Here is a 21,841-nt window from a genome sequence, read left to right as displayed (position 1 = left end):
GTCTTGTCGCTGAAGCTAAAATGGGGGAGGCGTCTGCCGTGGTGGGGAGGAGGGGCCAGCGCTGGACACTGTACTGGACGGACCGCTGCTGTCTGCAGAGACCAAACAAATGATCAATTAATCAATGTACCAAGCAATCAGTCATCTATCAATTCAATTATGTTTACTAAGGTAATGTTAATCATATTGAAATTGTGGCTAATAGGTTACAATTGAGTGCAGGGAAAGACAAGACCAGAGAGGAAAGAACTGAGCTAGTTAGCACATAAAAAAGCCAAACCTACCCACCGCTAAGGAAAATGGTACCTGGGGATTTCACTTAGAACAAAATCACCATTAAAACACACAACGTTTCTGTCCTTGATCACACCTCTGAAAATCAGGAAATAAGTGGATTACAGAAGATGATAGAAGACAGTGGTGGGAGAGGGTTGGAAACCCAGATAGTCAACACAGGCTGTGGTGGGCCACTGTAGTAGTAAATCACTTTAAATAGCCCACAGACAGTGGAGCCTAGGGATACTGTGGTAGGCAATTACATGTAAGCCTTAAAATGAGAAATTTCAACTCCAACTTCTAATAAACACTTTTTGGAATGTACATGTACACACACCAGAATAAGACCTACTGACAGTCATTTGATGCTAGCTAGATACCAACCCAAACCAACACTCAAATACTCCCCATTGCAACTCTAAAAACAACTTAACTGGTCAAACTAAAAAGGTAAATTAATTACATGAAAGAGAATGGACACTCACACCAGGGAGGTCTGTCAGAGCGCTGTTGTGGGGATACGGAGGAGGAGAGGACTCTCTGAGGCATGTAGGAGTCCACCGACGGCTGGTTCTGTGAGTCAAACATGGCCGACAGAGCTGTGAGGAGAGAGGAGAGCGGTTGACACAGGACTGTGAGGAGGAGAGCGGTGGACCCAGGGCTGTGAGGAGGAGAGCGGTGGACCCAGGGCTGTGAGGAGGAGAGCGGTGGACCCAGGGCTGTGATCCAGTAAGCGTTTCATTAACCAGTGATATCTTATATCTGTCAAGGCAAGACATTTCCATGTGGTTTTCCTGTGTGTGTGTGTGTGTAACAGTCCATTACCTCTTGTGGTCCTGGAGTGGGCATCTCCACCAGTCTCACACACGGCAGTGATGAACTCATCCACCTGCTTGAGGGACAGCGAGTTGTGCAACGTCTCCAGTGGGTAGATGGAGGGCACCATGGAGCAGCCTTCAAAGCCTGCAGTCAGAGAGGGGAAAGACCCAGGCCCGCAGCCCCACCACCCTTCAGTCAGACTGGGCTAGGAGAGGTGGTTAGAGGAGTCTCTGGAACAGGCAGGACCACTACTACAGCCAAAACCACCTCCCCAGTCCCCAAGGCCAGTCACTCACCCTACTGCAGTCATCACCGGCCGTCCTAGTTCTGGATGTGGAGCGCTTGGTTCCAGCCCTGCACCATCAGCTGATCACAAAGATTTCCATTTGTTTGTTAGTGCTGGGCTGGAACCAAAGCCTGCACACCGGGTAACTCTCTGGAACTAGAGGTGGAAGGTGAACACTGCCCTAATATTACATTGTATTTCTGCTACGGTTGGTTTCCACACAAACAATAGTGGGGGCAGAGACACTGGACATGTCTGATTCATGTAACCACATACAGGAGGAGTCACAAGTTTGGACACACCTTATTCCAGGGTTTTTATTTTTTACATTGTAGAATAATAGTGAAGATATTAAAACTATGAAATAACACATATGGAATCATGTAGCAACCAAAAAAAGTGTTGAACAAATCAAAATATATTTTATATTTGAGATTCTTCAAAGTAGCCACCCTTTGTCTTGATGACAACTTTGCACACTCTTGGCATTCTGCCAACCAGATTCATGAGGTAGTCACCTGGAATGCATTTCAATTAACAGGTGTGCCTTGTTAAAAAGTTCATTTGTGGAATTTCTTTCCTTCTTAACGCATTTGAGCCAATCAGTTGTTTTGTGACAAGGTAGGAGGGGTATACAGAAGATAGCCCTATTTGGTAAAAGACCAATTCCATATTATGGCAAGAACAGCTCACATAAGCAAAGAGAAACGAGTCCATCGTTACCTTAAGACATGAAGGTCAGTCAATGCGGAACATTTCAAGAACTTAGAAAGTTTCTTCAAGAGCAAAAACCATCAGGCGCTATGGTGAAACTGGCTCTCATGAGGACCGCCACAGGAAAGAAAGACCCAGAGATACCTCTGCTGCAGAGGATAAGTTCATAAGAGTTAACAGGCTCCGAAATTGCAGCCCAAATAAATACTTCAGTGTTCAAGTAACAGACATCTCAACATCAACTGTTCAGAGGAGACTGCGTGAAACAGGCCTTCATGGTTGAATTGCTGCAAAGAAACCACTACTAATGGACACTTATTATTATTATTAGAGACTTGCTTGGGACAAGAAACAAAAGCAATAGACATTAGACCAGTGGAAATATGCCCTTTGGTCTGATGAGTCTAAATTTAAGATTTTTGGTTCCAACCGCAGTGTCTTTGTGAGAAGCAGATTAGGTGAACAGATGATCTCTGCATGTGTGGTTCCCACTGTGAAGCATGGAGGAGGTGGTGTGGGGTGCTTTACTTGTGACACTGTCTGTGATAAATGTAGAATTCAAGGCACACTTAACCAGCATGGCTACCACAGCATTCTGCAGCGACACGCCATCCCATCTGGTTTGCGCTTAGTGGGACTATAATTTGTTTTTCAACAGGACAATGACCCAAGCCACACCTCCGGGCTGTGTAGGGGCTATATAACCAAGAAAGAGAGCGATGAAGTGCTGCATCAGATGACCTGGCCTCCACAACCCCCGACCTCAAACCAATTGAGATGGTTTGGGATGAGTTGGACAGCAGAATAAAGAAAAACCCTTGAATGAGTAGGTGTGTTCAAACTGTTGACTACTACTGTACAAGACAGATCTCATTCAAGACGACTATACAACACAAAAAGCATCCCTTACCCCAGGACACTAACAGGAGAGTAAAGATGCGATCACACGGCACTATGTGAGTATTAATCATGGCTCAGCTATATAGGTGGGTTTCCTACCCAAGTCTCTGCCGACATATGTCCCATAAATAAATACATACTCAGATCAATGCAGACACAGAGCGCTCCTTTTTATATATTGTCACCTGATGAAGTGTCCTGGGGTAAGAAATGCTATTTGGGATTTTCCAGTCCCTCAGTCGATTCCCTTTTTTGTCCAGGCTGGGTTGAAGCGAGTTTGGGTACGTTTGCTGTCTACTGTACAACACATTTTTTATCCATTGTAGTGGACACACGACTCAAACCATATCCAGGAAGCAAGACAGACATGCACGCTGTCTTTCACACTACTGTGCTGACCCGAACTGTACTGGTTTGAATATTTTCTTTACTGTCTTTTTCGGCCACTATGGTGGATGTGTAACCAGGGCAGTACAGTTCAGCTCGACTCAGTAGTGTGAAACAGGTTTTATTGACAGTCAGTAAAGCACCGGAACACTTCAGATCATACAGCCCAAGGTGTCTACAAAGCAACAAATCAGTCCAGTTGATAGACCATCCATTCACTGTTCACTGCAATCCGTGTACATTTCACATCAATCACTAAAAACAGTTTACAACCAAGTTCACTCTATTGGATAGAAAAGCATTAACCAAAGTCTACACCAACCAGACAGGGATGCTGTTACTATGCAAAATTGAACTGCCACACGGTTTGAGTATGTTGTATCAGGAACATCCTAGTGGGCAAAACTGGTTGAACTAATATCATTATAACCAGAAACTAGTTGATATGTAATTGTCATTTTCTAGTAATACCTCAGTAGTTGTTTCATCTCAGACAAGTGATCTAGTCACAGGCTGTGCAGTTTTATACAACACAATGGGTTTCATTTCAGACAAACAGCATCTGACAACATCCATTCACTAGCTCAGCTACATTCCAAACTGCAGCCAGGTCCTGGTTCAAAGGATCTACGTTGGCAACAGTCACTCAAATTAAGACCATTAGCACTAAAAAGAAGCAAGATCAAATAAGAACTGAACTGCAGGGAGGAAATAAGATTGTTAAGATAACTAATGCAAGACACCTGAAACGCCAAACCACACCAAAGACAAGCCGCTCTCCCTAAAGTCACAGGCAAGCATGCGTCCAACAAACCCCCGAAGGCAAAGCGGCAAAAGTCAACTGCGGCGGCAGTAACTAGCAGCACACCAGTACCAAACGAAACCTCAGATCAGCAAGCAGTACAGCAGAGGGTTTAAAGGGCATAGGAGGGCAGGGGGTTGAAGAGGGGCTGGGGGGGCTGACCGTAGAAGTACTCTAGGGGGTCTTGGCCAGAGATGAGCCAGTTACGGAAGAGGCGGAGGTGGTAGGAGCACTGGTTGAGGTGGTGGGCCAGCGCCCCGTCCAGAGAGAGAGGGCGGCACAGGCTGGCATCAGTGGAGAAGCGCCTCAACAGCTGGGCAACGTGGTGCTCCTCCAAGGGCTCTGGGGAAGGAGGAACAGGAGGAGAGAGGATAGGACGGATGGAGCAGGGGAGGCGGAGATGGAATGAGAAGAATAGGAGGATAGAAAGTAGAGGGGGAGAGTAAGGAGGATAGTAATAATAGGAGGATAGAAAGTAGAGGGGGAGAGAGTAATAGAAGGACAGAAAGTAGAGGGGGGAGAGAGTAATAGGAGGACAGAAAGTAGAGGGGGGAGAGAGTAATAGGAGGACATAAAGTAGAGGGGGGAGAGAGTAATAGGAGGACATAAAGTAGAGGGGGGAGAGAGTAATAGGAGGACATAAAGTAGAGGGGGGAGAGAGTAATAGGAGGATAGAAAGTAGAGGGGGAGAGAGTAATAGGAGGATAGAAAGTAGAGGGGGGAGAGAGTAATAGGAGGATAGAAAGTAGAGGGGGGAGAGAGTAATAGGAGGATAGAAAGTAGAGGGGGGAGAGAGTAATAGGAGGATAGAAAGTAGAGGGGGGAGAGAGTAATAGGAGGATAGAAAGTAGAGGGGGAGAGAGTAATAGGAGGATAGAAAGTAGAGGGGGGAGAGAGTAATAGGAGGATAGAAAGTAGAGGGGGGAGAGAGTAATAGGAGGATAGAAAGTAGAGGGGGGAGAGAGTAATAGGAGGATAGAAAGTAGAGGGGGGAGAGAGTAATAGGAGGATAGAAAGTAGAGGGGGAGAGAGTAATAGGAGGATAGAAAGTAGAGGGGGAAGAGAGTAATAGGAGGATAGAAAGTAGAGGGGGGAGAGAGTAATAGGAGGATAGAAAGTAGAGGGGGAAGAGAGGAAAGAAGGACAGTAAGTAAGGGGGGTAAAATGAGGAGAGGGAGTGGATGAATGACACAGCAGAGGTAATGGGGGGGGGGAGGACAAAGAAGAGGTATCACCCATTGTGTGGACAGAGTGGGAGACTGGCAGGAGGGGAAGAGGTATCACCAATGTGCGGACAGAAAGGGGTGACTGGGAGGAGGGAGGGAGGAGAGGTATCACCCATTGTGCGGACAGAGATGGGTGACTTGGAGGTACAGTAAATTACTGCTATTTCTAACAGCCAACCTTCTCCTGTCAACCATTCCATTCCTCCATGCTCTGGACCAGCTACCAGAAATGGCAAAAACCTTCAAGCAACATTCAGCGGATCCAACCCAATCATCCCACAGGTTTGCACAAAGACCTCAGCTAAATCTGCTCCATCCAACTGTCCCCAGCATTGACGGAGAGAAACGCCTCAAACTCCAAAAGACAGAATAGCGTATCACATGGCTCCACTGCAATCTCATCTTGGTTACGGAAAAGCCCTGGGATACAATCTATAGGTTTAGAAGACAGAAAAACAAATCCAATGAAAATCCACAGAGGAAATGTCAATATTGCGTTTGTATTTAATGCATTTCATTTGTTAACAGCATTGACTAGTTTCAAGTTGAGACCACATGGGAGCATTTGTGATAGAACTGAAGACGTTCAAACCGCTGAGACGTGGAGCTACACATGCTTAGGTATGTCAAATATGTTTGTGTCATTGTGAATACATTCAAATCCTAGAGAGAAAATAACTCAATCTGGTGTCCAAGAAAAATACACTACACGAAAGCGGTCCAGCATGCATAGCGTTTTTTGCCGTGCCACAATAATTTTGTACAATCAATCCTGTTTGACAGGTTGCATAAAGCTGCAATTGGATGTAAACCTTCGCCTCATTCATTACTGTACCTGACACAGGCCACCACAGAGGGGGAACAGCCACAGCACACGTGTCATCCTGTGTCCCTATCAAAGTCAATATATACACACAGTTGTGAATTGACATGCTTCAAGTTGCTTAAAATGAAACTGTCATTCAAAAAAATCCCATAAAAGTAATTAGGTGCTGTGTTCATGTACTGGAATGACATTTTAGGGCCCTCATTTATAAACGTTTGGTATGCACAAAATATACCCCGAAATATGAGTGAGACAATTTTCCTTACCTCCCCGCAAACTTTAGGCCATGCATACACACATTTTCTAGTGGTTGTATAGCAAGCAGACAAGTATTTTGTGCAAATACAGGATATGACGACGTTCTTATCCAAAAAATGACTTAAAAACTGGAATATCTAACAAGAGGCAGCCATTTTCAATTAGTGAAAAGAGCGGAAAATCTTTTTATTTTTGGAATCCAAAAACAAAAATCAGACATAGGAATGTATTTCTTATTTATTTTTTTATAACCATTGCAGAATATATTCCTCACCTTTTCTGGCTGTGATTGGTTACTTAGGGAATATGAACCTTACAACAAATGACCACGGCCACCTCTCATTGAACTGGACTGAATATCCTAGTAGTCCTAAACAGACAGGCCATGTACAGTATTTCAACTTCTGCTTTGAGATCCCATAGGCAGTGCAGTATATAATACACAGTCCAAATGAACAGGTGGTCTTCTCCAGAACCTGCTACTCTCCAGAAGAGCCTCTGCTCTCCAGCAGCGTTGGCTCCAATGGTGGCAGTTACCCAAGTACACCTGTCCCTAACCAACATCCCCACAGTCAGAATACTGGACCCCACAGGCAGTTACCCAAGTACACCTGTCCTAACCAACATCCCCAGTCAGAATACTGGACCCCACAGGCAGTTACCCAAGTACACCTGTCCCTAACCAACATCCCTACAGTCAGAATACTGGACCCCACAGGCAGTTACCCAAGTACACCTGTCCCTAACCAACATCCCTACAGTCAGAATACTGGACCCCACAGGCAGTTACCCAAGTACACCTGTCCCTAACCAACATCCCCAGTCAGAATACTGGACCCCACAGGCAGTTACCCAAGTACACCTGTCCCTAACCAACATCCCTACAGTCAGAATACTGGACCCCACAGGCAGTTACCCAAGTACACCTGTCCCTAACCGACATCCCTACAGTCAGAATACTGGACCCCACAGGCAGTTACCCAAGTACACCTGTCCCTAACCAACATCCCCACAGTCAGAATACTGGACCCCACAGGCAGTTACCCAAGTACACCTGTCCCTAACCAACATCCCCACAGTCAGAATACTGGACCCCACAGGCAGTTACCCAAGTACACCTGTCCCAACATCCCTAAGTCAACATCCCTACAGTCAACCAATACTGGACCCCACAGGCAGTTACCCAAGTACACCTGTCCCTAACCAACATCCCCAGTCAGAATACTGGACCCCACAGGCAGTTACCCAAGTACACCTGTCCCTAACCAACATCCCTAGTCAGAATACTGGACCCCACAGGCAGTGTCCCTGTCCCTAACCAACATCCCCACAGTCAGAATACTGGACCCCACAGGCAGTTACCCAAGTACACCTGTCCTGTCAGAATACTGGACCCCACAGGCAGTTAACACCTGTCCCTAACATCCCCACAGTCAGAATACTGGACCCCACAGGCAGTTACCCAAGTACACCTGTCCCTAACCAACATCCCCAGTCAGAATACTGGACCCCACAGGCAGTTACCCAAGTACACCTGTCCCTAACCAACATCCCCACAGTCAGAATACTGGACCCCCCCACAGGCAGAATACTGGACCCCAAGGCAGTTACACCTGTCCCTAACCAACATCCCCAGTCAGAATACTGGACCCCACAGGCAGTTACCCAAGTACACCTGTCCCTAACCAACATCCCTACAGTCAGAATACTGGACCCCACAGGCAGTTACACCTGTCCCTAACCAACATCCCTACAGTCAGAATACTGGACCCCACAGGCAGTTACCCAAGTACACCTGTCCTAACCAACATCCCCAGTCAGAATACTGGACCCCACAGGCAGTTACCCAAGTACACCTGTCCCTAACCAACATCCCCACAGTCAGAATACTGGACCCCACAGGCAGTTACCCAAGTACACCTGTCCCTAACCAACATCCCTACAGTCAGAATACTGGACCCCACAGGCAGTTACCCAAGTACACCTGTCCCTAACCAACATCCCTACAGTCAGGATACTGGACCCCACAGGCAGTTACCCAAGTACACCTGTCCCTAAACAACATCCCTACAGTCAGAATACTGGACCCCACAGGCAGTGTCCCTAACCAACATCCCTACAGTCAGAATACTGGACCCCAGAGTGTGAAGTGTGCTCAGAGCAGGTAATATGCTGTTTTCATGTGTCAATCGAATTATAATTTTCTCCAGGTATTTAGTGATTGGACATGGAGTTCCTCCTGACTGCAACGAAGGCAAGACTGTAAATAAAAGCCTTAATTCCAGGTGTTGGAATGAAAACCTACAGCAGGGTTGGAGAGCCCTGCAGGATACACTACATAGACCCTCTGAAATATACAGTTGATACACAGCAGTCGGTTTTGTGTTGTAGTTGCCTGTGTGGCTTATTAGGTAGAGCATGGTGCTTGGAGTGTGGGTTTGATTCTTCCTGGGGGCACTTGCACAAACATTTATGCACACTTTGGATAAAGGAGCTTCCAAAATGTCTCTTGAAAAACCAGTTCTTCCTTGACAGTATTGCAAAGAAAATGTCTAAACCCCTCCAATACAATAATCATGTTTAAACGTTCACTACATAGCTTGTAGACCCAACCAGGAGGAACATATTTTCATAAAAACAGAAGAGTGATGAGAATTCTCGTTTTCTGTTTAAAAACATTTGACTTCTGTTTGGTGCCCACTACCCAGTGAATATAACCGGTGTCTCAAGGAAAGTGTTGAAAAGCCCAAGGTACTGAAAAAGGTCCTGAAAAAGGTCCTGGAAAACAATAAGCTAGGTATTTCACAAGCACAAGGTACTGAAAAAGGTCCTGGAAAACAATAAGCTAGGTATTTCACAAGCACAAGCAAACACATTGGTCATATGCAGATTCATCCATATCATGACAACCATACCTGGTACAAAACAAAAAACACAAAAACACATGAACCCTTTCCCCGTTTAGCAGTAACCGCCAATCGTTCTGTCCCAGTCAAGACAGTTTATTCAGTTATCCAGTCACCTATTCAAGTGTAGGGTATAAGTTGTAGCTTAGGTTGCCAATGCAGAATATTAAATGAGAATAGTGGGGACTGAAGTCACAAGAAACAGGGGAAGGGTTAGGACTTGGTGAGGGTTTTTGGTTGGTGTTTTCAAGAGATGGTTTCAATACACATCGTCAACATAAATAGATGTGTGTGTGTATACATACATACAGACATACAGACATACAGACATACATACATACATACATACATACATACACTTCACTGACAAACATTGAATCATTAGGTGAGGGTGACCATGTTGTAACAAAGAGAATGTGGGGTAGTGATAAAGTGAATGGGTAGACAGCAGAAAAACTAAAAACCCCAGAGGGTTGGGAAACATGGTAGTAACGGCCACGTGAAGTAGAACCGAAATGTACAAATAAAGAGAGATTTCCAAAGACATGCAAGACACACGGAGGTGGAGAAGTGGAAATATACCGGAAAGAAGCAGACGTACCATTAGTCGGATGCTTTGCAAACGACACAGAAAATCTCTTTACTGCCGGCATAGACAACAACTCTGAGGAAATAGAGAAAGGTCACTAGTGTTACCATCGGTCACAGAACACCTGCAAAGGGTTTGTGTGTGTACACTGGAGGTCTTTGTGGGAGGGATGTTAACTATTTCAAGAAGAGTTTTTCTGGCGTTCGGTACAGTGGGAAGCATTTAGGGGCCATAGCAGAAAAGTCCACAAGTTACTCCATGTGAAGTGTTTGTGGTTCTAAGAGGAGTTTTAAAAAGGGACATAAGAGGGACAGACAGGCAGGATCTTTTGTAGGATCACGCTACATGGGCTATAATTGACATGTGTGTTAGAAGTGCGTACACTTTCAAGATCAAATTATAGGCACATTGAATGAAAATCTCTCATGGTGACAGGACGAAATGAGACGGCTGGAAATGTAGGAGATGGAAGACAAAAAAGACAAAAACCCATTTCTGTGATGTAGGCCTATACACGCCCCCAACCCCACTCTCTTCAGATGTGTTGCATCCCAAATACAGGAGGAGATCTGGTGCATTTGATTTAGCTTGCCCATTCCATTGTGAATTAGGTTATCATCCCTCCAGGTGTGCCACGGTGCTGGGCAAACTATATCAAAAGCTTGGAGTATTGTTCGAAGTAACAAAGCATCAAGACTGACATCAGCAAAGTACTGCTCAACACCATCATGTTTCTGGAAGGCCAGCTTCACAGACACATGCACGCACACACAAGCACTAATCATGTCAATATAGGTTCTTCAAAAGGGACTATGTATGAGAACACCGAAGATCACAGTGATCTCCGATTCAGATGTTTTCATGATCAGTAACAAGAGTAAGGACGCAAATGATAGACTTAACGGAACAGCAGACATGATGAGTGTGACTCGACACTGAGTGAGACGCAACAAGACAACTGAGAAGATGGCAGCCCAATAGAAAAACAGCTATGACAACATCACAGTGACACCATGTGGACAGCCAACTACATCGTCCCATGTCTGCTGGTTTAGACAACACAAAAGACAATGAACAACTCAAAAGCTTGACCGCTACGTAAAGTTGGTATGTACAGGTAAACACAAAATGGCATCTCTTGACCGTCAATGACAGCAATTAATGACGAGGGTGTCCTCTCCATAAAAAAACAACTGTCATTTAGGCTCAAACAGATCCAAATACAGAATGGCCTAATCACTCATATGTGTGCGTTGTGATTTCAGCGCAAATATGTGCATATATGCAAATATGTGTGTATTGTAAGAGCAAACATGGCCAAGTAAGAGTATGGACAATGGCATACTGTGCTCATCATTGAATGAGACCTCTGCTAAATCAACTACTGGGACTTTCTACTAGAGCTCCAGAGCCATCTGCTGACCGAGTCTCATAAATACATTCAACTCTGATCAGGAAACCATGGGAACGTTCTAGAAATCATTTGAAAATATACATATAAATAAATCTTACAAGTCTATTTAGAATGTCTTACAAGTCAACATTATAAATAGGCCTACAGATTTTTTTTTCTCCATTCAACTTAATTTATACAGCTTTGAAATTTAGCCTAGTTTCTACTGGACACTTGATATGGAAGCACTACAGATATTTCACATGAAGTCTATACAGATATTTCTTAATTATACTGCAGCACTATGTGCCAGCAGGTTGATATTGAAGGAGGCAGGATACCTACAGTAGTGACTTTGATAAGTGTTCTGTTAGCCTTATTGCGTGTAAATAGTTGTAAGACGATGTGAAACATATATGAACCATGCAACAAATATGAGATCACAACAGTGGTGTAACATGTGGTTTAGGTCAGGGTTTCTAAGGGAATGTGTTCAGCTGTGGCTACTACCTTGTGGCCCAAATTGTTCTTTTCAGGCTTTGTGCTTTGCTAGTCTAAGGAAGAAATGCCATCGTCAACTGACAAACGTATGTTCCATATTCCAAAAATGTCAAAGCTCCTTAACCTGGGTGCCACACTGTTTCTACGTGTATCAATGCAGGCTACATCGTGGTCTTGGCAAGACAACTTGGCTACTGGCTAGAAATTACCATTTTCACACTATCGTGCCGACCCGAACTGTGCTGGCTTGGATAATTTATTTTCATATTTCTCCTTAACAGCATGGTTCCAGCAACTACGGTGGATGTGACCAGGCCAGCTCAGCTTAGTTTGGCTCAGTATGGTTCAGCTCAGTAGCGTGAAAAGCACCAAGGTGCATTACAAGCATGAAGGGAAACCTTCCCTGCTTGGTGTGCGACTATGCAATGTGAGGGATGGTATGGAGGTCTGGTGACCAGCAGTCTAATGCAGGGTTAGACAACCATGGTCCTAGATAGCCACAGGGTATGCAGGACCAGGGTTGCCCACCCCAGGTCTAACAATACCCATCCACAGTGTGTCTCTCTAGGCTAGAGGAATTAGAAACAGTGTGTCTCTCTAGGCTAGAGGAATTAGAAACAGTGTGTCTCTCTAGGCTAGAGGAATTAGAAACAGGATCTTGGCCACATACCGTCTTTATAGGACAGGCTGCCTGAGGAGAACTTTTTCCGGTGTGTGCGTGCGTAGTCCTGCAGGTTGGGGGCGCTAGAGGAGCCTCCCAGGACAGTGGTGCTGAAGAGTCCTGCACACTGAGATCCTGTGGGAGGGGTGGGGGATTTAGTCACCACAACACAACATGCAGTTATTCAAACAATGCTCTGACTCAGTTAGCATGAGGGGAGAGAGGTACTTAGCAGACCTGGGTTGAAATCCTATCAAATACGGTATCTGGGCTTGTTGAGCTTGTCTGGCGCAAAGGAACCAACTGAACAGTTTTTTAAAGTGGAAACCGTGGGCGGCAGGTAGCCTAGTGGTTAGAGCATTGGGCCAGTAACCAAAGGTTGATAGATTGAATCCCTGAGCTAACAAGGTAAAGATTTGTCGTTCTACCCCCAAACAAGGCACTGTTCCGAGGACGTCGTTGTAAATAAGAATTTGTTCTTAACTGACTTGCCTAGTTAAATAAAGATTACATTTTTTTTTAAATGTATAAATACAACCATCTGGCACTCACTCTAGGTAGACTAGAGCTAACACCACAAGTATTTGCAAGATTTCAAATAGTGTTTGAACCCAGGTGTAGTAGTCACATGACTCCCCATACCAAGGTCATTCAACATCCCGACTCCTAACCTATGCAAGGCCAAGGGAACTACTGTAAATAGACTTATTATGAGCCACTAGGCTTATTTAATACCCTTTTCACAATAGCGCTCTGACCAGACCTTACTGGCTCTGATAATATGTGGTTCAGCTGGTAAGAGAGTGACGCTAGCTATGTCAAGGTCGTAGGATCAATTCCTAAAGGTATCACTCACACGCATAAGAAATGGAGGCACTCACTGTACTGTAAGTCACCTTGGATAAAATAATCTGCCAAATGGAATATTATCATTATATTTAGATTGTGATTTTCACATGATCCTTTCCAGCACAGTTCCAACAACTATGGTGGGTGCGTAACCAGGCCAGCATGGCTCAGCTTGGCTCAGATGAGTGGTGTGAAATGGGTTTAAGTCGGTACGTCACTTCCTAGTTACACAGACGCGATCGAATATAACGCCAGCTTTGCACGCTTCACTATTTCTTATAAAATAAGTTGACATTTTTTGTGCACACGTGTATTTGTTTGGTTTACACATCATTTTACTTTGAAGTGAAAAATCTAATTGTCTTCTTTTGTAAAATAAATAATTATGGCCTGGCCTAAATTACACAATTCTAATTAATTTTGTTGGAGGCAAGTGATTCTTGTTTGTGTGTAATTTATTTACTTAAGTTGCTGGTGCCTACCTGGTAAAAATAGCCATTCAATCAGTTTTTAAAATCTTTGACCTCCATTCAAAAAGCAGGAAAACACCATTGAGCAAATGGAACCCTATTCCTTCCTAATATGGTGTTCATGACCGTGGCCCAGCTGATTCAATGTTATGAAGCTAATATTAGCATTCAAACCAGTAAGTTCAAAGTAAGTTTCTCAATTGTTAGAAAATCCAAAATGTGAGTAGATGCACTTGGAAACTCAAAAGAATTGTCATTAGGATGGTTAATCATAAAAATATACATTTTTACCAAAACTCTGATTAAAAAAAAGAAAAAGAAAATCAGTGACAAGATAACTACACATCCCTACAATCTTAAAACCGAAAACCTGGCTACCACTTGAATAGGCCTCGAGCATGGTCCGCATGTGCCTACAGTAGCTAGGCCTGCCTCGAGCATGGTCCGCATGTGCCTACAGTAGCTAGGCCTGCCTCGAGCATGGTCCGCATGTGCCTACAGTAGCTAGGCCTGCCTCCAGCATGGTCCGCATGTGCCTACAGTAGCTAGGCCTGCCTCGAGCATGGTCCGCATGTGCCTACAGTAGCTAGGCCTGCCTACAGCATGGTCCGCATGTGCCTACAGTAGCTAGGCCTGCCTCCAGCATGGTCCGCATGTGCCTACAGTAGCTAGGCCTGCCTCCAGCATGGTCCGCATGTGCCTAGCTAGGCATCTCTAGCATGGTCCGTATGTGCCTAGCTAGGCATCTCTAGCATGGTCCGTATGTGCCTAGCTAGGCATCTCTAGCATGGTCCGTATGTGCCTAGCTAGGCATCTCGAGCATGGTCCGCATGTGCCTACAGTAGCTAGGCCTGCCTCCAGCATGGTCCGCATGTGCCTACAGTAGCTAGGCCTGCCTCCAGCATGGTCCGCATGTGCCTACAGTAGCTAGGCCTGCCTCCAGCATGGTCCGCATGTGCCTACAGTAGCTAGGCCTGCCTCCAGCATGGTCCGCATGTGCCTACAGTCTCTAGCATGGTCCGTATGTGCCTAGCTAGGCATCTCGAGCATGGTCCGCATGTGCCTACAGTAGCTAGGCCTGCCTCCAGCATGGTCCGCATGTGCCTAGCTAGGCATCTCTAGCATGGTCCGCATGTGCCTAGCTAGGCATCTCTAGCATGGTCCGTATGTGCCTAGCTAGGCATCTCTAGCATGGTCCGTATGTGCCTAGCTAGGCATCTCTAGCATGGTCCGTATGTGCCTAGCTAGGCATCTCTAGCATGGTCCGTATGTGCCTAGCTAGGCATCTCTAGCATGGTCCGCATGTGCCTAGCTAGGCATCTCTAGCATGGTCCGCATGTGCCTAGCTAGGCCTCTCTAGCATGGTCCGCATGTGCCTAGCTCGGCCTCTCTAGCATGGTCCGCATGTGCCTAGCTCGGCCTCTCTAGCATGGTCCGCATGTGCCTAGCTCGGCCTCTCTAGCATGGTCCGCATGTGCCTAGCTCGGCCTCTCTAGCATGGTCCGCATGTGCCTAGCTCGGCCTCTCTAGCATGGTCCGCATGTGCCTAGCTCGGCCTCTCTAGCATGGTCCGCATGTGCCTAGCTCGGCCTCTCTAGCATGGTCCGCATGTGCCTAGCTCGGCCTCTCTAGCATGGTCCGCATGTGCCTAGCTCGGCCTCTAGCATGGTCCGCATGTGCCTAGCTCGGCCTCTAGCATGGTCCGCATGTGCCTAGCTCGGCCTCTAGCATGGTCCGCATGTGCCTAGCTCGGCCTCTAGCATGGTCCGCAGCATGGTCCGCATGTGCCTAGCTCGGCCTCTCTAGCATGGTCCGCATGTGCCTAGCTCGGCCTCTAGCATGGTCCGCATGTGCCTAGCTCGGCCTCTAGCATGGTCCGCATGTGCCTAGCTCGGCCTCTAGCATGGTCCGCATGTGCCTAGCTCGGCCTCTAGCATGGTCCGCATGTGCCTAGCTCGGCCTCTAGCATGGTCCGCATGTGCCTAGCTCGGCCTCTAGCATGGTCCGCATGTGCCTAGCTCGGCCTCTAGCATGGTCCGCATGTGCCTAGCTCGGCCTCTAGCATGGTCCGCATGTGCCTAGCTCGGCCTCTAGCATGGTCCGCATGTGCCTAGCTCGGCCTCTAGCATGGTCCGCATGTGCCTAGCTCGGCCTGTGCTAGCATGGTCCGCATGTGCCTAGCTCGGCCTCTAGCATGGTCCGCATGTGCCTAGCTCGGCCTCTAGCATGGTCCGCATGTGCCTAGCTCGGCCTCTAGCATGGTCCGCATGTGCCTAGCTCGGCCTCTAGCATGGTCCGCATGTGCCTAGCTCGGCCTCTAGCATGGTCCGCATGTGCCTAGCTCGGCCTCTAGCATGGTCCGCATGTGCCTAGCTCGGCCTCTAGCATGGTCCGCATGTGCCTAGCTCGGCCTCTAGCATGGTCCGCATGTGCCTAGCTCGGCCTCTAGCATGGTCCGCATGTGCCTAGCTCGGCCTCTAGCATGGTCCGCATGTGCCTAGCTCGGCCTCTAGCATGGTCCGCATGTGCCTAGCTCGGCCTCTAGCATGGTCCGCATGTGCCTAGCTCGGCCTCTAGCATGGTCCGCATGTGCCTAGCTCGGCCTCTAGCATGGTCCGCATGTGCCTAGCTCGGCCTCTAGCATGGTCCGTATGTGCCTAGCTCGGCCTCTAGCATGGTCCGTATGTGCCTAGCTCGGCCTGTACTATTGTCCATAGTACATTTGACATTTTAGTAATTTAGCAGACACTCTTATCCAGAGCAGTAGTGAGTGCATACATTTTCATACCGGTCCCCCGTGGCAATCAAACCCACAACACTAGCGTTTCAAGCGCCATGCTCTACAAACTGAGATACACAGGACTAGAACCTAGCTAGGCCTCTAGCACAGTATCTAACTCCAGGTTCTATCAGAAATCGACAGTGAGCGCACCAATGCCACCCCTCCCTCTACCACCATAGGTTTTAATGACAGTTGGGGTGATATAGGTAAACACAGTTGCCATAGCTACAGTGAAAGGGAAGGATTGGGTAGTTGCCCTTAGACGCTGCTCTTAGGTTCATTTTGCATTCCCCCCACTAACGGTTAAGGCTAGGATTGGGGAAGGGGAAACTAATCCTAGATCTGAGCGTGTTAGGGAGCAGAGAGGAAGGAGACACCCACCTAGACCACTCTGCTTCATCTCAGGGGACTGGCGAGAGCAGGAGGGGAAGAGACGGTAGCTGCCTGCTTTGGATGAAGACGTCTCCGACAGGACCTGGGGTGACACACACATTATATGGTAAGGAGCCAATTCAGAGCATTTGACACCATACACAGATCTCCATCACTGGCTGCCAGACTGAAGGACCACATGTGACCTCTGCCAAACAGACAAGTAACTCAGAGCAACAACACAGCAGGAAAGCCCTGGCTTATGGATGCATCCTAACTCACGGAACACAAAAGTCTTATAGTATATCTCTATAGTCAAAAGACGCTTGCAATCCTGGACTCATCTTTCACTGCTGCTGCTACCATCACTACAACTACTCCTACCGCTGGCTTTATTGACAATAGAAGGTTGTGTGTGTGTGTGTGTGAGATTTTACCTCCATAGACCCAGTCTTGCGGTTGCGAATCAGAGGGGATCTCCGGTGGATGCCCATTGGCTCAGAGAGTGGTAGGGCCCGGTCGGGCTCGTCACGTGATAGATCCTCCAAGCTGCCAGGGTCTGTCTGTTTCTGATCATTCTGAACCAGGAAGAAGGGTGCCACAGACATGGGGTGCGTGCACACAACACATTTAAAAAACACAACATACCATACCCACACTTCACAGGGCATTGATGTACCACTATGGGCACTTTCACATTTCCCTGTATGATCCGGAAGCTAGATTGTTTGGTACCCTGATCCACGCTATAAAGCATGTGTTAAACTCAAACAAACCTTAGTTGAATGAATCCTGGACCTGCCAGAGTGGTGGGTTCAAGATCCAGGACCAGAGTACCAGGCTTTGTGACACAGCAGCCAGAGTAGCGTTAAACTTCTGCCCGTTGTAAACAAGCTAGCTTGCTAAGTCATGTAGAATGTACATCTTGCAAATTGCACCGTGAAACTGTTATTTTCAGTTCTTGTTAAACCATAAAATATTTTGTAGAATTCTCAGAAATGCCTCAAAACCAAACCAGGGTAGTGACTTTGCTTATGTGAAAACAAACTATTAGATTAACATTAGGACCAGACATTAAACCCTTACCTCTGCGGAAGCGGGACGGAAGCCGAAGCCCATTGGTGCTTTCTCCTCCTCCTCGCAACCTTTGACCCCAGGGCTGAAGTGAAGCTCCACATGGAAACGCTCCTCTGACGACGGGTCCTGAGGGACAGCACAGAGAGGGCTTAGTGAAAGAAAGGGAAACAGACACACACCTACTACAGAAACACACACCACTACCTTGTTGTTGTCCTCATACAGCATGATAACTATCTGGGTCATGTAGTTGAGTTCAGAAACGGCACCAAGGTAGTCCATCGCCCGCTTCCACTGCTGATCCTTCTCCTCCTGTCACACACACACACCAATTATTGGATCAAATGTAGTTCTGTTGCTGTTGTTCAGGGAAATGTAGTTCTAGGTAACCGTAGTTCCTCTGTGGTAGTTGTGTGCTTACGTCGAGCAGGCCTCCGTAGCGGAAGGTGCTGAGTAGAGAATGGACGTGACTCTCGCTGGTGAAGTACAGACGTGTCCGCACGTGGCGACCTGGTGACATCACTCCTCGAGAGTACCTGAGTCGCCAGAGAAACAGAACATCAATGTTTTATTTAAGTTGCCGTCAAACATGGACCGTTTGAACAAAGACATATGTGGGACATAATTGACTGAGCTACAACTTCATGTTGCAGTTGCCTTTAGATGCAGATCTAGGATCAGCTCACCCTTTCCAAATCTTAACCATTCAGAGAGAGGAAACGCAACTGACCTTAAATCAGCATCTAGGTGCAACTTGACTATTGCTGCCCTGCGAGTCAAGACTCACAGTGGATGGAGTTTGTTGACTGACTCATCCTCATGGGTCCTCTGGAGGTCCAGCTGGATCTTCTTGACCAGAGGTAGGCAGTAGGCATACGCTATGTCCAGCTTCTCCACTTTGTTAATGCCGTATTCCTGAGGAGAATACACAAGTCGTGAGAATTACTCCCTGCCTAAGACACACAGTGGTCAGAGCGTTGCTATATACAAAGTCTGGGAGTATATAAACAGTGACTGGTATCCATCAACAGTAGGTATGAGGATGTCAGCCAGAGCCTCTGACAGCCTGTTCCAGAGTATCCATCTACTGCTTACAACTGACCCACCCAACTCTCCCTCTCTCATCTGTGGTATGATAATATCAGCGAGGGCGTGTGACAATCTGAACAGCTGCAGAGTATCCATCCATCTTTCCAAACATCCATGCACCCACCCTCCCACCCAGTTCTCTCCACTCCATCTATCCACTCTCCATTCCATCCATCCACCCCTCCTTTCCTCCCTCCCTCACCTGTGGTATGATGATGTCGGCGAGGGCTCGGGACAGCCTGAACAGCTCCAGTGTGTCCTCCAGGCCCAGCGTGGCGTTGTGCTGCACGTCATACTTCACGCAGTCGTAGATATCCGGGATCTTGCTGATGTCGTAGCGGCCGCTCTTCATCCGGAAGTCCCGCTCCAGCTTGGACCAGCGCTGCAGCATCAGCTCCAGAGTCTCACTGTGGTACAGCTGCAGGTCTGACGGTCAGGAGGAGAGGAAGAAAAGGAGATGGAGGAGAAGAGGAAGTAGAGGGCAGGTAGGAGAAACACAGTAGTCTGGGATTGGTACAGATCAAATCAAATTGTATTAGTCACATGCATCGAATACAACAGGTGTAGGTAGACCTTACAGTGAAATGCTTACTGACGAGTTCCGAACCAACAACACAGTTAAAAAAAATAAAAAAGCAAATAAGAAATAAAAAAGTAATTAAAGAGCAGCAGAAAAATAACAATAGCGAAACTATATACAGGGGCGTACTGGTACAGAGTCAAGGTGCGGGGGCACCGGTTAGTCAAGGTAATATGTACATGTAGGTAGAGTTATTAAAGTGACTATGCATAGATGATAACAGAGAGTAGCAGCAGATCCACCTCGCCTTGTGCTGTATTGATTGCCAATGTATGGTTAGCGTTCAACATTGTACTGAGCTGAAATAACACCATCACAGTGCTATACTATGTTAACATAAGGGTGTACCTGCAGATTTGGGGTCCTCTAGTCTCTTGCGTATCTGGGAGGTGAGACTCTGGATGAGTGTGTAGACCTGGTCACATGTCACCACAGGGTTCTCCACAATTCTCATAGAGTTAACCACAGAGGATGCACCTGTAGGGGCCAGCTGGATGGACGGATGGACACACACAACTCGCTAAAGAACATTATGCAATAATGAACAGCTTAAAACATCTAAATCCACTTTGCTTTCATTACAACCAATTACAAAGCCCAGAATGATCAAAGAGCAGAGCAATAACAGAACAATTTCCACCCTCCTGTAGCAATTACTAGTTTCTATACATCATCTCACTCACGTATGATTTAGCCTAGCTCCAGCTTGATTTAGCCTAGCTCCAGCTTGATTTAGCCTAGCTCCAGCTTGATTTAGCCTAGCTTCTGTCCCTTCCCATTCAGTAAGACGCATTAAAAAGGAAACTAAAAGCTTCAGAAAGGATTTGTGGAAAAGGGAGTTTGTTCCGCTTGCAAACCTCATTAGGATTAAGCCCTTCCGGAGGCTAGATTTACTTTAGCCTTTGTAACAATGCCTATTTCTTTTTCACAGCTTGTGTCTGTAATGGATGTAAGTATGGTGATCTACCTATGCTTTCCTGATAAGAGTCATGTCAGCACCCCAAGTTAATGCCTAGGCCTGATAAGTGTGGTCCTTCTGTAGCTCAGTTGGTAGAGCATGGCGCTTGTAACGCCAGGGTAGTGGGTTCGATCCCCGGGACCACCCATACGTAGAATGTATGCACACATGACTGTAAGTCGCTTTGGATAAAAGCGTCTGCTAAATGGCATATATTATTATATATTATAAGACTCATGTTAGCTCCCCAAGCTAATGCTTAGGCTAGGGCACACAGAAGACCCGAGTTTGATACCTGAGGCACAAAACCAATGAAAACTTCCCGAAGCGGAGTGAAAGGGCAGGTACTATCTACAAGCCTGTTTTTGTTTTGCATCACACAAGTTTTGCTACGGTGTGCCCTGAACACTACCCAGGTCGGTTGCACTTGGTGATTGGCTGAGCAGGAATTCAATAAAATCAATTACCCTATCGTAGTCCTCCTCTGTGAACTCCTGGTCTTTCTGCATGATCTCGTGGAGACGGGCCTTGACGCGGTGCTGGCAGCCGCTAAGCGAGTCGCTGTCGTTGTCCAGCAGGCCGTTCATGTTGGCACTCTTCACCATCTGCACAAGGATGGGCGTCAACTCTCCCTCTAAGGCCAGCAGACCCTGCCAGGCAAACACTCAGGTAAACACATTTACACAAAGAGCTTTGACCTCTAACCTCTGACCCCTGTGACGCTTAATGGTTACCTTGGCGAAAGCTGCGGCAGTCATCTGCACTCTGCCCTCGTCAGACGCATAGATCTTGAGGTCGTGTCGGTACGTGCTGTGTAACCGTAGCAACCCGCAGCCAGGGAACCCAGCATAGTCTCCTAGAACGACAGACAATGATCAGATGTTTTTTTCAGTGAACATAGTTGGCAACAGTGTTTTGGTGTGTGTGTGTGTGTGTCTCTCACCTTGTCCTCCGGGGTACATGCAGCGGAAGGCCCTGCCCAGCTCTTCAGCCTGTACCCTGCCTGCTGGGGTCAGCTCCCTCCCCACTTCAACACCAGCAGCAGAGAAGGGCACTCCTTACGTGTGTCTGTGGAACACCACATCAGCTTAACTAGCAATCAATTCAATCCTACGTATCG

At 46.9% G+C, this 21,841-nt stretch overlaps 1 protein-coding gene and 1 long non-coding RNA gene across 5 annotated transcripts in view; both read right to left on the bottom strand.

Moving 5' to 3' along the window:
• The window catches only part of LOC118381887 (inositol hexakisphosphate and diphosphoinositol-pentakisphosphate kinase 2-like), a 46,665-nt gene continuing 24,824 nt past the window's right edge, over nucleotides 1–21,841 (bottom strand). Inside the window, 19 exon segments of the mRNA XM_052515955.1 lie at nucleotides 1–92; nucleotides 762–875; nucleotides 1,102–1,239; nucleotides 4,347–4,526; nucleotides 6,246–6,302; nucleotides 10,002–10,064; nucleotides 12,554–12,679; nucleotides 17,027–17,120; nucleotides 17,455–17,595; nucleotides 18,104–18,220; nucleotides 18,299–18,406; nucleotides 18,516–18,630; nucleotides 18,882–19,009; nucleotides 19,386–19,609; nucleotides 20,112–20,253; nucleotides 21,189–21,371; nucleotides 21,456–21,577; nucleotides 21,665–21,739; nucleotides 21,742–21,789. Of these exon segments, the coding sequence (XP_052371915.1) occupies nucleotides 16–92; nucleotides 762–875; nucleotides 1,102–1,239; nucleotides 4,347–4,526; nucleotides 6,246–6,302; nucleotides 10,002–10,064; nucleotides 12,554–12,679; nucleotides 17,027–17,120; nucleotides 17,455–17,595; nucleotides 18,104–18,220; nucleotides 18,299–18,406; nucleotides 18,516–18,630; nucleotides 18,882–19,009; nucleotides 19,386–19,609; nucleotides 20,112–20,253; nucleotides 21,189–21,371; nucleotides 21,456–21,577; nucleotides 21,665–21,739; nucleotides 21,742–21,789 (2,252 nt within the window). The 3' untranslated portion in view covers nucleotides 1–15.
• On the bottom strand, nucleotides 6,310–8,202 carry LOC127928705 (uncharacterized). Of its 4 annotated transcripts, XR_008131939.1 has the most exons (5): nucleotides 8,108–8,202; nucleotides 7,967–8,028; nucleotides 7,688–7,749; nucleotides 7,167–7,420; nucleotides 6,310–7,041 (listed from the first exon to the last, which is right to left on the bottom strand). It is a non-coding gene; the product is annotated as an uncharacterized LOC127928705 (long non-coding RNA). The 4 variants fall into 4 exon arrangements; XR_008131941.1 differs by lacking the exon at nucleotides 6,310–7,041 and having other exon boundaries at nucleotides 7,101–7,420; XR_008131940.1 differs by lacking the exons at nucleotides 6,310–7,041; nucleotides 7,688–7,749 and having other exon boundaries at nucleotides 7,114–7,420.

This window comes from Oncorhynchus keta, unplaced genomic scaffold (assembly GCF_023373465.1).
Source record: "Oncorhynchus keta strain PuntledgeMale-10-30-2019 unplaced genomic scaffold, Oket_V2 Un_scaffold_3531_pilon_pilon, whole genome shotgun sequence".
Classification (NCBI taxonomy): Eukaryota; Metazoa; Chordata; class Actinopteri; order Salmoniformes; family Salmonidae; genus Oncorhynchus; species Oncorhynchus keta.
Note: the sequence above shows the minus strand (reverse complement) of the source record. Positions and strands in the feature narration are given on the sequence as shown.